Raw genomic sequence first — 15,731 nt, forward strand, 5'->3', positions numbered from 1 at the left:
CCTAAATTGGTATTCTCTAAGCATACACAAGTGGTTTAAAACTGTTCATTAGATATTTAGCTTGTATAACTTTAGCTCTCATTTTGTTTCACACTATATTCTCTCCATTGTTATGCAAGTGGGACTCTTGATTCACTAATAAGAAATTTATTAGTGATTTGGAGTGGTAATTTTTAATTAATGTGACCAGCAGTAAGGCATTCTACAAATCTGAAATGTGTGCACTCTCACCACTAGAGGACAAAATTTCCACATGTGGCGGGAGTGGGGGGGGGGGGGGGGGGGAATGTATTCCAGGTAAAATGATTGACAACGGAAAGACAGAGACAGACAGAAAGACCCTTGTTCAATGTCTTCATAGACCTTAACATTTTCTCCATAGGACTGAGTTGTTATATTGCTTAAAACAATATGGCTTGAGGGCCATATTCATAAAATATCATAAAAGTCAATCACCTCTTCTTTTAAAAGATGAAAAACAAACACCCAACAGTACGCAAATGTATACAATTGTTTCCTGATTAGGAGTTAAGAACATGGCCCCGAGAGCTTTAACAAAAGGAAAGCAGGAGAAATTTGTTTTTTTGGTCTTTATTACAAGCAGATTTACAGTTTTTGCCAGGTTTACTATGGAAAGGCTGAAAAAAAAAAATCAACAGATATCTATAGATATCAGTCTATTAAAAACTGTATACAAAAAAGAAAAAAAAAAAACTGTACAGAAATTAATATTAGACCCTTCACCTTAGATTGTGTACATGTCAATGTATTCCCACTGAAGAGAATGTGTAATATAATATGTCAAAAAAGAAAAGAAATACACATTCTGTTTAAATTTAAAATCTCATAGGATGATACAGATTGAGGCCCACTAAAGTACTGTATAGAGATTCAGAATATCTGTGTAATAAAGCTATAATAAAGATCTACTACAGTAGATTTACTTGGTCACACAATTCCCAACTTTTTCAACTGTTGGTATGAGTATGTTTCTCAGTGTGAGTACTATACAGTAACTTTGAAAAATAAACAAACAGTGCATGTAAATAGGAATTAATCCATAAAAAGCAGCACTTTAAAGCTATGATTCCATTATGCTTTTAGATTTTTTTCTCTTTTGCATTTTATTTTTCTCTATGTGTAACCTTGGTACTTATGAAATGAAAATACAACATTCTAAATAAATAAGTCAAAAAACTAATTTCCCCATCCAGAAGAATACAAAAGTAGCAAAAAAAGTATTTCCCCCCCTCTTAAGATTTACAAAAGACCTATATCAGATAACACTATACAACATATTTCAAGACACAGAAGTACTTAATGCCAAGTACACAGACACAGATGAAGGAGAAATCGGCATTTGGTGATTGGTTGCAGTCATTCTTTGATCATGAACAATTTACAGATTTTGTTTAGTTGTCTGTCAAAAGCTTAAAATAGCAAGAACAGCTGTTACTCTAAATATGCACTCTCAATGAAATGGGTTGTAATGAAAATGTCTTGGAAGCAAGAATGTTTTTGTATCAAAATCCCTACATTTACGTGATTCATTAATAGTATATTTATTATTTGCTTGATCAAATACAGATCAGCCAACAGGTCATCAAACACATAAATGTTGCATATAAGTTGTTGCTAATCAAGCTTTGACAGGAAAAAATGGATTTCACTTGAATATGTATGGTTAATTGAGGAGCAGGTGTGCAGTCAAGTCTCACAGAGAGACTTAATGTTCTTTACTGACATTCAATAAAACTTAGTGGCTACAACAAAAGAAGGATCATTCGCAAAAGTCAGCATCTGACATACTTTTACAATCCAATGTTAAAAACAAACGGCTTGAAAAACCAAGCGCAGAACTTGATCTAGGCATGTTAGATGAATGTGGATCAGAAAAATCATCAACTTTCTTCTGTAAAACAGGTCTTAGATGGCAATGAAAGTGTTTGAATGTTAATGTCTTTAAAGTCTACTTTATTAATAATGTGCCTTTGATAGATGTTTGATACATTTCAGTGTTATACCTCAGATTGTCCCTGTTAATAGAAGTGTCATTCATTCAAGAGTGGGAAAAATATTTTCCTCCACACATCCGTATGTCATTAACATTCTTCTACCGCCCCCATAAATCCAATGAATAATCGGTGACCGAATAGAATTCACACCCTTTATTTGAAACTGTTATTCTGTGATTAATTTAGTTTAACGAGTAGTTTGTTGATCTGTACTTATTTATCAATAACATAATTTCAACATTTGCTAAATGCAGACAACTGTAATAACACCAGGTGACTGAACCAGCTTCAGATAGCAGGCATTTGACTTCCACTCTTGAATTCTAGCTCAATTCAATCAAACTGAAATTTCTAGGTTGAATCGGTGTTCAACAAACTCTGAAAAGGCATAATTTATCACATTAAATCACATTCAAATTAAGGGTCTGAATATTTGCTGACTACAACTATATGTATATATATATGTATATATATACACTCACCTAAAGGATTATAAGGAACACCTGTTCAATTTCTCATTAATGCAATTATCTAATCAACCAATCACATGGCAGTTGCTTCAATGCATTTAGGGGTGTGGTCCTGGTCAAGACAATCTCCTGAACTCCAAACTGAATGCCTGAATGGGAAAGAAAGGTGATTTAAGCAATTTTGAGCGTGGCATGGTTGTTGGTGCCAGACGGGCCGGTCTGAGTATTTCACAATCTGCTCAGTTACTGGGATTTTCACGCACAACCATTTCTAGGGTTTACAAAGAATGGTGTGAAAAGGGAAAAACATCCAGTATGCGGCAGTCCTGTGGGCGAAAATGCCTTGTTGATGCTAGAGGTCAGAGGAGAATGGGCCGACTGATTCAAGCCGATAGAAGAGCAACTTTGACTGAAATAACCACTCGTTACAACCGAGGTATGCAGCAAAGCATTTGTGAAGCCACAACACGTACAACCTTGAGGCGGATGGGCTACAACAGCAGAAGACCCCACCGGGTACCACTCATCTCCACTACAAATAGGAAAAAGAGGCTACAATTTGTGTTCACCAAAATTGGACAGTTGAAGACTGGAAAAATGTTGCCTGGTCTGATGAGTCTCGATTTCTGTTGAGACATTCAGATGGTAGAGTCAGAATTTGGCGTAAACAGAATGAGAACATGGATCCATCATGCCTTGTTACCACTGTGCAGGCTGGTGGTGGTGGTGTAATGGTGTGGGGGATGTTTTCTTGGCACACTTTAGGCCCCTTAGTGCCAATTGGGCATCGTTTAAATGCCACGGCCTAGCTGAGCATTGTTTCTGACCATGTCCATCCCTTTATGACCACCATGTACCCATCCTCTGATGGCTACTTCCAGCAGGATAATGCACCATGTCACAAAGGTCGAATCATTTCAAATTGCTTTCTTGAACATGACAATGAGTTCACTGTACTAAACTGGCCCCCACAGTCACCAGATCTCAACCCAATAGAGCATCTTTGGGATGTGGTGGAACGGGAGCTTCGTGCCCTGGATGTGCATCCCACAAATCTCCATCAACGGCAAGATGCTATCCTATCAATATGGGCCAACATTTCTAAAGAATGCTTTCAGCACCTTGTTAAATCAATGCCACGTAGAATTAAGGCAGTTCTGAAGGCGAAAGGGGGTCAAACACAGTATTAGTATGGTGTTCCTAATAATCCTTTAGGTGAGTGTATATATGTACAGACATATATACATTTACCTCCAAATGTTTACATCGCATTATAACAAAACTGTTTTGGTAAAAAATATAGGTGTACATTCAAAAAAATGTCAACATAAATCAATCAAAATGTGACAAAATGTATGAGTTTTGATACTATATATAACAATAGCATATCTGCCAAGAAGAATAACATATTTGTCCAAATCCCCTGATAACCCCAAGAAGCACTTATTGGAGCCTTTTGGTCACTTCATAGGAGGGGTTTGACTACGTCTATGCAGAACCTGTCCACTTCCTCCAAAGCAGCTCCAGGGCTTCCATTTGTAAACTGCTTTTTTCAGGTCATACCATTCACTTTGTACTGGACTGAGGTGTGTAGATTTTAATGGACAATCAAGAACATTGATTTTATTCTCCATTAAGCATTTGGATGTATACTTGAATGTGTGGATAAAATCATTATCCTGCTGGAAAATCAATGTGTGCCCAGGTTTTAGGCCTAAAATAAAACCTAATTGGCTATAACAACCTGGCAAAGCTAATCCATTTGTTCCTCAGTTATAAGAAGGGCCTTCAGTAAAACAGATCCACGTCCATACTTCACAGAGGGCTGTGGTTCTGCACCTCGTCTGAGCCAAACATATGACTGGAGGTTAAACCTTGGTTTGCATTAGATTCTCAAACCACTTCACTGAATTCATAAGGTAAAAATTAATAAAGTAAAACATTATTCTATCCTCCAAATAACCAAATGGTTTCCAGATTACAAAATGCAGTGTAGGATTACATTTACAGAAGGTATATGTGTTTGTTTTACTTATTGATATACATTATATTGATAGTCATACATTTCAGCACATTAATTTGTCCACAAATATTAAATGCACCCAATTAATTTTCTTTGCTGCATTACATTTTAGTTAAATTTTAGTTAAATTTTACCAGGGTGATAAATACATTTTGTGGCATCTATACATATGTGCGTATGCATTATATATGCATATACACATACAGTTTTACCATTTTCTTTTTCAAGTTTAACGAAGCATGACTCAACACACAAACTGGACTGACTACTGGAAATAAATACCACTGAAAGAGATCATGCTCCGTCACATGTGCTTATGTACAAGCCGAGTGTATTCACAAGGCTCCCTTTAAAAGCCTGTCAAGAAAACAATGAGAAAACAAAACACAAAATCTTACTAAATTCAGCACAATACAAACGGTACCAGAAGGCATCTGCTGCGATGCAGCTAAAAGTCTGTGCAAAAACCTTCAAGGTATTATTATAACGGCAGAGCACTCTCCAGCCCTGGCATACATTCTGTTACTACTGTTTTGAGCTGTGTGTCCAGCCTAAGGAGGGAGTTAAATGAGTTGATGGATGGAAAGAAGGCGGTTAGGAAGCTGCAGTTAGCGGAGAGGTTAGCAGGTGGAGTGGAAGAGAGGCTGAGCCAATCATCATGCAAAAGGTTCTTCTTTAGCATCGCTAAAGGGTGGAAATCAGAAAAAAGCAAAATTAAGAAATAAGAGCGGATGTAAATGAATGAATGATATAAAGTATGTGTAATTTCACATGCTTACAGGAACAGCGTAATGATATAAATTCTTGCCTGTTTAGGGCCCCACTTTGAGTTTTGGGAATGTCCTACATCACAATTTCTTATTAATTTCTCATTGATTCAGGAACAAGTTATAGGTAAATATATATTTTTTTACATTGAAAGGAAATAAGAATGGGCAGTTGCCCCAATTGCTTTAAAATCAGTTTACTTCAGTGAAGAAACTGAAAGAAACTGTAGAAATTGCAAATGAGAATTGAGTAGTGCACTCACAGTGGGGGAAAATAAACAGGGAGGTATAGATAATATTGATTAAGGAAGACCATGCAAACTAGCTACAAAGGGACGAAACTGAACAGTTACCAAGCTCTTAATAGTACTAATGTAACAGCAGTGAGAGGAAACTAAAGATAAAGCAAACGCATGGAAGAATGAACTTCCAAATATAAGCTTCTAGGTATGCAATGAAATCCTGACATGCAGTACAGAGTCCCTTGTGGGTTACAATTTGAATATTTGTCTTGATGAAGGAACCAGTGGTAAGACAGGATTAGCCAGGGCCTGTACTTCACAATGTCTTTCTTCTAGCATTCGAATTGTAAGGCAAATTAAAAAGGTGTGACTCTTTTTTTCCCCTTTTCTTTTTCCTTTGGCTCTAGACTACCGTGTAACAAGAAGGGAACGCTGTAGTATTAAGGCAGGAATCTCTGCAGATATATATTTACACCATTTACATTAAACTACAGGTTTTAGTAAGCACTGATGTGACATCAATCTTATAAAAGCCCAGGAGGAGAAACACAGGGAAGAGGAAACAAGGATGATGCAATGTAAACTGGCTGCCATACAGACATTTTTTTAAATCTAACATCATGTTTTGCTATATATATATACTTTGGTGCCAGTTGTCTTAAAGTGTTTTTTAACACTGTTACAGTGAAATCAAGACCATTAATACATTGTCAGATTATTATTATTTAAGTCTGACTGTGAATACCAAATGTGCTTTTATCTGTATTTAGCCATGATACTAAATGAATGAAGCCTGATATTAGACATTTCACTGGGTATTGCATGTACTAATTTTGTAGTCTGTTGTCTTTGTTAACAAAGGAAATAGGCCTACAATTCACTAACCAAAAGTGGAATTCCCTATTTATATTATTGTAGGAATAAAAAAAAAAAAGCCTTCATCTGCCAGTATTAGTCAGTGACATTGGTACATAAAGGGAGCAAACTGATTTAATCATCTCACTAACTTGACATTCCAGTTACAGCATAAATCTACTCTACGCACATAGCCACACACGCACACATCATTATATATCGGGAACAACTAGGCATTGGCAGTCCAATCTCTTGGCCTAGCCACTTACAATGCAAGTAGATAAGACAATGTCTCAAGGTGTGTTTCTCGATAAAAGGTTTGCACACAGGCAACACCAGTTTGTTCTACAAAAAGCAGGAGAGAAAGAGACAGAGGCAGAGAGAAACAAAAAGGCCAGTCAGTTAAGAAGCACACAAAATACACAGACGGCTTTCATTAAAAAAATAAAAAATAAAATAAAAATCTTCGGAGACATTTCATTATTTTGGTTTTTCATTATGAAACAGACAGTTGATCATAAAGCTCCAGGTGGTAATGTTCAATTCAAGTAATATCACATGAAGATTAGAGCGTGGGAAAGACCACGGAGAAAATGACAAGAGACAGAAAGATACTCCATCCACCAAGAGCAGGAAGGTTTGCAGTGTCACGGGGCGTGCAGTTCCAGACTGCGTTGTCTTGTTCTTACACTTCAGTAGTACAAAGAGCCCAGAGAATTTAGCCCATTATCCCAGGGCCGAGATCTAGTTCAGAAAATGTTCTTACCAGTCGTTCAGAGCTGATGGTAAGACAATGCACAAGGTTTCGGTGTGATTTTAAAGGCATGGGTACAGTAAGCAGAGTCTAACTTAAACGGAGGTTTCCAGGCCCGACCCACTGTATGAGTAACTGGCTCTGGAATTCCGAGAGTTATCTGCAAAGCCGAAGAAGGAGTTAAAAGTGCAATAGTCTCCACCCCCCCAGTGTGTGTACATCATTTTTTTCGAAGGATGCTCAGACCTTCTGGGGTGAGGGTTCCGGCCATCGCTGCGCTTGTACTTCGAGGCCTGACGAGAGGAAAGGGGAGTGAACTCTGAGAGATTTCCCTTGTACAGTTTCTCAGCATTCTGTAGCAGAGAAAAAACAAAACGCACTACATCATTAGTCATCGTTAGAGACAAGTCATTAATGCAGAACAATGTAACGCACAACAAACGAACAGCAATAGAGATGGAACACAGTGTGCAGGATGCATTTCTTTAACCATGAGTGCTCAGCTAGAGTCAGTTTTCAGAGTGCAATTAGGCTGTTTATAAAAAGTTACTCTCTTCTTTTGATATCATATTCACAACATGCATGCAGTATGATTCAAGAAGCAGAAGACTGTTCATTCACAGACTGATCACTAGGGAAAACCACTGAATGGTTTTAGTGGGAATTTTCCAGCTGGACACTTCCTGCTGCAAGGACTTGCAATGCAGCACAGTAGTGAAGACATATGCAAAAACGTATCACTAAATCCTCAGGCCTTCACCCTCAGCAGACTGGTCTTTTAATACATGGCTCACCAATGGACAGACAATGGGCATCTAAACCTCGAAAAGGATTGGATGCAAACCACAGGTAGAAAGGTTAAGCTGGCTGGCAATGTCCATTACAGAAGCCACGCACCAGTCTGGATTTCACTGAGGGAGATGCGGAAATGTGTCTACTTTACAGGGATTGTGCAAATGCGTTTTCAAACACCAGAGGGCAGTGGCAGCATTCATATTGCACCCTGAAACAATAAATAAAAAAACAATTCCTCCCTCAAACAGGGTACTTGATTAATTATTACATATACGATAAAACAGAGGAAACATTCCACTAGTGAAATCTAAATTGTATATTACTTATAACTAAGCCACAACAATGAAGCACATAGACCTCTTGTACCATGACTCAGTTGCTTTTATTCTCCAACGCTTTAAAAAGTATTAAATGGTCCCGGAATAGTCATCTGTCTCAAAGCGAAATGAACAGTCTTCGTGTCATAATGGACTCTGTCCCATGGTAAGTCAAGCTTCATTTCATCGATGGGTTAAAATTCCTCACACCAAGAGCAGAGCCGTCTCAAAGGACGTCCCCAGCAGCTGACTGCAGACACCGAGGGCAGAGCTCAGACAGGTACGCATGTGAAAATCACTCGACCAAGCAACTTACCTGAGGAAGATGTGCCTACGCTGTTACGCAAATGCAGTGTAGATGCATTTTGAGGGAAAGAGTGAAAAAAAAAGGTATTTGCAGCCCCAATTGAATACCACAGCACACCACTGAAAAAGGGCAATGCGGACCCAGTCTTTACCATCTGTATAGTTATGCCTCAGAAGTCGAATGGGGTCCTTCAAGTAGAGAATCCTCGCTGTGCGTGTGAACTCTTTCAAAGGTTTTATCTGCCCGAATTCTCTGTAAATGATGGGGGGGGAAACACTGAGACCACAACTGCTTTCCAACGTTACTTTGCTTTTTACTTTAAGAGTTTCAGTGATTGGTAAAACATTAATAAATTATGTTTTTGCTTTTTCTTCAAATGCGTTTGCCTGACTTTGGATCACCAACATCTTTTTAAGCACAAACGTGGCAATAGATTTTCATCTACAGATCTTAAATTCAACATTCATTCAGATGAGTCTAGTAACACAACAGCTTTATTCAGATCCACAGCAATCTGTTTTTGTACTGCTGGGTTATAATGGTCTGAACAGGTTGTGCATTCTCTCCTAGTGAACCACAGTGCTCTTGGTGAGAGGAAAGGTTAGGTGAGCTTTTGAATATGGTGTGAAGTGCTGTCCTAAGTATGACATGACAGGTCATGTACAAGGGAAACTACTCAATTTTACACCAAATCCTTTCACTCTGTGTTGTGTGTGTATAATATATACATGCGCACGCACACACATACATACACACGTATAATTATTAATTAGTATTTCAAACTGGTTTTACTGAAAAAAACACATTATCTCAAGATCCCAGATGATAAATGATTCTGGAGGTAACAAAAATAACCTTGCATTACATATGCATTACATACCATACTTACCTAGAATTACACCCTGAGAACCTAAACCCACATTTTCAATTTGCATATTAACTTAAACAGGACTTTCAAGAATAATGCAGTAATCATAGCAAAGAGTGATTTTCATACCGGGCATTAATCAATAAAACTGTCAGGAACATGCAAATCTTATATATTTACATGCTCCTGATACTGGCCAGCACTGAGATAAATAATAATATTGGGTTTTATATGGATAAAGCAATTCATGCTCTTGTGGCTAATCCACTGTAAAAGAACATGTCTAGTTACAGAATTTGTAGTTTCAAGACACATCTGGAATATGACACTGCTTTTCGAAAAGCTTGCTCTATATTTTCCAAGAAAAAGGGATTTTCTGCAGATTAGCAAGTTTTTACATAGCTATTAAAAAGGTATCCTTCCTGCTTAATAGGACATGCTTCATTTATTATATTTTTTGTTCTATAAGTAGACAGGAGACTAAGGCAGGCCTCTCCCATATTACGAATTCACTAGTGCTCTCTGGCTCGGAGCCACTTGGCTGCAGCGCGGCTCATTTTCAAAACCATAATTGCCTCTCGGTCGTAAATGTCTTTGCAAGGCCAAGAGGGAGTCGTGGCGAACTGCAATAGTGTTTCTTTTTGTTGTGTTACGGCACAGCCCCGGTATGAAGACATCATTCTGGTTATGATGTGGAATAGAGAATGGAACATGCAGCACAATTTCACAGAACGTGAAAAGACGATGAGTTTTCGAAAGAAACCACAGGACACGGTCACTGTAGGGCAGCGAGTAAAACAAGTGCAAAATGCATCCCTTGGCCTTAATTCAGAACTGACCTTGCTATTGATAGCCGTGGGGAAATGTTATATTATCATCAGATGCAGTGGCATTAGTTCTAGTTGTTATAATAACAACAATAAAAAAAAAAACATCCTCTTATAGCATCTCAATCAAATACACTTGCTACACTAGAATGATATTGTTTAAATTTAGATCACGCATCTTACATCTTACACAGTCATATGTACATATTCATTTTGATTACATTAGATGTAGTTAATAAATAAATTAGAAACATTCTAATTTCTCCTCAACACTAGTGTTCCTAAACCTTTAGATTTATGTACAGTGGGGGAAAAAAGTATTTGATCCCCTGCTGATTTTGTACGTTTGCCCACTGACAAAGAAATTATCAGTCTATAATTTTAATGGTAGGTGTATTTTAACAGTGAGAGACAGAATAACAAACAAAAAAATCCAGAAAAACACATTTCAAAAAAGTTATAAATTGATTTGCATGTTAATGAGGGAAATAAGTATTTGATCCCCTATCAATCAGCAAGATTTCTGGCTCCCAGGTGTCTTTTATACAGGTAAAATACTTCATAGCAATGATTTAACATTCTGTACTGGCGAAAAAATGATCCTGTGAAGCTGCATATAGGCACAAATTACTATAAACTATTAATTTGTTTGTTTTCATGTGCTCTTCATTTTAAAATGCACTTGATCTCCTGCACTATAGGATCCACAAGTATATTTAACAGACATATTCGCTTCTGTGATAACTAATCATCACAAAGGTCAGTCCAAAGTGAAAAGCAATGGCCATTAAAAAGAGTGTAGTTATCGAAAGCCCAGCCTGACTGTACCCTGTGGTGTCCATTGATGTCAGAACATGCCACCATGCATAAAGGTAGAAAAGTCACCTCCTGTTCCTTTAGAAACTTATACTGCTTGAAGTCTGAGAAAGCATAAAGATGGTGGACTGCTCAACAGAAAGGCACGGGCGCTTTGTCTGTGATTCCCCAGGGACAGAGCAGGAGGCACACGTGACCAGTGGTTATTTACACGCAACAAGAGGCAGTTTTATTGGGGTCAGCAGGGAGAGACGGAGCGAGGAAAGAAGGAAGAGACACAGGGAACAAAACCAGTTACCAATGACACGGGCTGTCCACACACATTGCTCACATTTCATCCAAACTGGAAAATTGCCAGTTTGCGGAAAATAATAATAATAATAATAATAATAATAATACAGTTTTGCCTATGTAATATTACTTAACACGTGCACCTTGACTGCCCTTAGAGAGGGCTGTTGAAAAGGGGCTCGAATGATGATGGACATTTTGGTTGTTTTACTAGAGGAAAATAAGAAATTAAATTAAAAAATGACACGGAACTTCATATATCAAAGAGGATTAGATTTATTCCATCATGCTTGACACTCACTTCTCACTCAGTCACTCCTGGTGGACTTGATTGATAATAAAGACTTTTTCGAAGCAATGGTGGGGCAGATGTACATGTTTACATATATATTTCTGTATATATTAGTTATATATGAATGCATTGACATTTTAATTAATTCTTAATATTTGCACACTGGCATTTTTCCCCCTCAGTCAGAGTTAACAGTTCAAGTTTCAATATGGAAAGAAACAAGGAATAAGTAAGTTGAAGGAACATGTATAACACGAGGAGAGGGATGAGAAGCTATGAAGAACGATTTCAGGTTTGTGAGCAGCACACAATTTCAAGACCGTCAGTTCTTTCTCATCATGAAACATCATCAACTTATCATCATGAAACTTGAACTTCAAAGGTCTCTTGTTTTTTGTGGGAAATAGGTAAATGTCAGGTTTCTAAGTTTTTCAGGTGTATTGTTTCAGGTATGTGTAGCTATAATTAATCAAATACTGTATGCACCATTTACATAAAGCAGTGAAAGTTACTAATCTACTAGGTTTGGCAGTATCATATTCCCCCCAACACAATCTTTTTGCAAGTTGGAGGCATGAAAACTAGTAACTCCTTCTAAATATATTAGTTAAATATTTGATAAATTATAACAATTTGTTGTTGATTATTTTATGTTTTGAAGGTCACATTTCCAAATGTTAAAACACATAGGTATGTACACATTAAATTACCCCTGGGTACACCCTGACCAAATCCCCTGAAAAATGTACCCCATCTTGCATAATTCTTCAAAATACTGCATACACCATTTCCTCTTAAATAATAATGAAAGGAAATCACAAACAAAACTACAGGCAAAACAGCTGGGAAATAATCAATTCACACATAACACGGGGTACTTACTTCCAGAACACTTGGCATACATCCATAGCTAACGAAAATCTAAAGGCCAATGAGTTATGCTAGTTATTGTATGTGAATAATGGTACAACACACACACTGCATGGCCCAGACCACATCAAAACTTCCACCTACCAGAAAATACATTTCAAAACCAGTTTTAATGTGGTCCTTGGCTATGTTTTAAAAATATATATAACAATGAAAGTAGTTTGTTTTGAAGTGTATATTCTAAAGACTACAAATGGAAACAAATGTGTCTATGTAAAATAATCAAATGCTTAAAAAAATATAAAAATAAAAACTGAACTAAACACATTCTGATAATTTTTCAGTCAGTCACAAAATAGGGAGGGGCATTTCAAATATAAACCTTCTTTTTTTCACTTTCCGTTTTATTTTTACTTCTTCCCCAGGCATCCTAACCTGTTGGTATAGACCTTGCAAGCAGGTTTTGCTGCAGAAATGTTAGAAGATTGCATTAGGAGGATGTCATGTGTTCAGTGGACACAGTTCTTACCTGAATCTGTTCGGTTGTTGTGGGCCACAGCTGTCTGCAGATCACTTTTTTAAGCACATCTGGCAGGAGGCTGACCGTGATGAGCAGAATGATGCCCAGCCACGCAGGACCACTGGACAGCATCTGCATGAAGACGTAGTACATCCTCTGGTAGTTCAAAAAAGGCCTGTGAGAATTCAAAAATCAAAATGAATAAATACTCTACTCCAAAAGACAATGAAGAGCACACATACAGAAGTCTCCCCAGTAGGTTTTCCTTCTCAAAATCACCATTTTGTCTGAGTACACATGTAGCAAGCATAAAGGAGTTCTTTCCTAAGATATCTACAGTACTGCAGTTACATTGTACTCGCATTCTTCTTATAAAAGACGAGACCATTGATAGACCTTACGAGCACCTAAACAAAAAACAAACCCATGCGGCAGGTCTCAGTTTTGTTTTTCATATTCAGATATTGTCTGAATGCACACTGTGTTCTGGAGGTCAGTTCTGAATGAAGTATAAATGTGCAAATTAATCACTTCCTCTGGCATTCACAACTACAATGCAGGCTGAATGCAAAAGGGCCATCTGATGTCTCTCAGTAGCTCGCTACTTCAAAAGAAATGAACCACTTCTGACGGATAAATGTGTTATTTACACCACTGCACAAGATGAAAATATGAACAAGCAACAAAAGGAAGGAAAACTAATATGAAAGTGCGACATAATTACATTTATACATTAATTTTATAAATGGTCACAAAACCAAAAACCAACATCAAAATTCAGGTCTATTATTCTTTATGAAACTTATTAGGTGTACAGTTAGATGTCAGCTGATCTTTAAGCATTTAGAGTAGCATTTTTATTATTATTTCTGCATTATATTTCTAAAAAGATGTTAACTGACAGAAAATTAGAACATACCAAATAATGCCTCCCCATAACAGGGAGAAAATGACATAGAAAAGCAGTGACCCCCAGATGACAAAGTGGTTTATCCAAGTCCAGTAGTGTGTATCCAAGGCAAGCTACAACAGAGAAAGACAAGGTTGTCATTTGTGCTTACAATGTCAAGACACGTAACAGACAATGAAACAAAGCCCAAACAGGCAATATGAAAAATGTTCTGCAGTCTAATTTGTCCATAATGCCTGGATATACAATAAATTACAAATTATTTACCTTGAGTGTGACCGTAAACACCAGCACAGTGAAGACCAGAGTCCCAAATGTCCAGTTCCCAAACATCTGAAAAGGGGGGTAAATATAACCAATAATCAGATATCAGAACAATATTTTCATTAATTCGGGTAAATACATTAAACAATAATATGAATCTATGTCAAACAATTATGTCAATAGACTCTTAAATAGAAATGAAGCACTACAAAAACCACATATCAACTGGATAAGGAAGGAGTGATGCATTTACCCTTCTGTTTCTTTACAGATTATATTCATTGGCTTCTTACATGTCTGAGGCCAGAGTAGACATTTCAATCAGTCATGCTGATTACTGCAAACAATTTTGTTCCTTGATATGAAAATGCAGTCAGCACAGGCCAATTATAAAGTCTTTCACATGGATCTCTCTAACATAAATCTGACGAGCACACATGGCATACCATTTACACACCCAGGTTATATAGTTGCTGCAAGGCAGAATTCTTCATGCAGTGTTTGTGAATATTGCTTTTCTTGCGAACGCAGAGCTAAAGGTATACATATTATTTGACTGTAGATCTTGGAACTGGGAAATAAATGTCTTCAATGAATCAATATAAAGTAATGAAACTCACAATGGTATTCAACATGCAATGTACAGCAGCATTTCTTCTGTATTTAAACAAAACTAAATCAATAAACTGTTTATAGCACCTTTATCGCATCTAAAATATAACATTTCTTTAGATTGTTAGGATTCAATTAATTAAGAACCGAGTAATTGCATCTTACCGGTTTCCTTTTTACAACCCAGAACCTTTTCTGGGTTTCACTTTCGAAAAATCTTCTGGTTAAATATAATTTTTTTATGCTAAAATCTGAGATGTGTAAAATTAAGCTTTTCAACAGCTTTTTCAGTGCAAAGGCAAATAACAATTTAAGATCAAATATGAATGGTTCCTTGACAGAAGGAAAAAACAAAAAAAAGAGACCTCTTTTCTTAGATGAGAAAACAAAACTATGAATCATCATTTGTTCTTCCAAAAATAAACAACTATCTCATGTCTCCCTCCGACATCCCACATTTCCTTTCCCTCCCATAGATAAAACTATACTTGTGCTCCTGAGAAAAACAGGGCAGGGTTTTGTTTTTTTCAGCACAGCTAGCCAGAACAAATTTATCTGAAATGTGTTTTGCTTGAGCATATTTCACATATAAAAAAACAGAAACAATATCTAACAGCATACAACATACAATACATCAATGACAATGATGACTTTTCCATTTCTTTAAACAGCTACTATGACTTTCAATGGAAATTGAGGACAGAATCTTATGGAGTTCATACATTGCCAACTCCACTTATCAATTCATTAAACAACATCTCCCAGACTGAAGACACCAGGGGCCTGGGAAAGAGAACAGTAAACCTGTCCTGTGGTAACAGATCAGCACAGAGAAACGCAAGCTCAATGGATGAACAAGATGATTCAACTTAACTGACAATCCATCAATACTTTAAAACTAACAGACAACGATTTT

At 37.0% G+C, this 15,731-nt stretch overlaps 1 protein-coding gene across 4 annotated transcripts in view; it reads right to left on the reverse strand.

The window, feature by feature from the left end:
• Window positions 1–575: 575 nt before the first annotated feature.
• atp11a (ATPase phospholipid transporting 11A) overlaps window positions 576–15,731 on the reverse strand; it is an 82,704-nt gene continuing 67,548 nt past the window's right edge. For 2 of the 4 annotated variants that reach the window (XM_066706186.1, XM_066706185.1), the window contains 4 exons: window positions 14,207–14,272; window positions 13,949–14,052; window positions 13,039–13,204; window positions 576–7,479 (listed from right to left, as the gene is read on the reverse strand). In XM_066706186.1, the coding sequence (XP_066562283.1) occupies window positions 7,222–7,479; window positions 13,039–13,204; window positions 13,949–14,052; window positions 14,207–14,272 (594 nt within the window). In that variant the 3' untranslated portion in view covers window positions 576–7,221. Of the gene's footprint in view, window positions 7,480–8,696; window positions 8,798–13,038; window positions 13,205–13,948; window positions 14,053–14,206; window positions 14,273–15,731 lie in introns of all 4 variants that reach the window. The other 2 variants (XR_010816979.1, XM_066706188.1) reach the window with 2 other exon arrangements.

The sequence above is a fragment of the Amia ocellicauda genome, chromosome 6, assembly GCF_036373705.1.
Source record: "Amia ocellicauda isolate fAmiCal2 chromosome 6, fAmiCal2.hap1, whole genome shotgun sequence".
In the NCBI taxonomy this organism is placed as follows: Eukaryota; Metazoa; Chordata; class Actinopteri; order Amiiformes; family Amiidae; genus Amia; species Amia ocellicauda.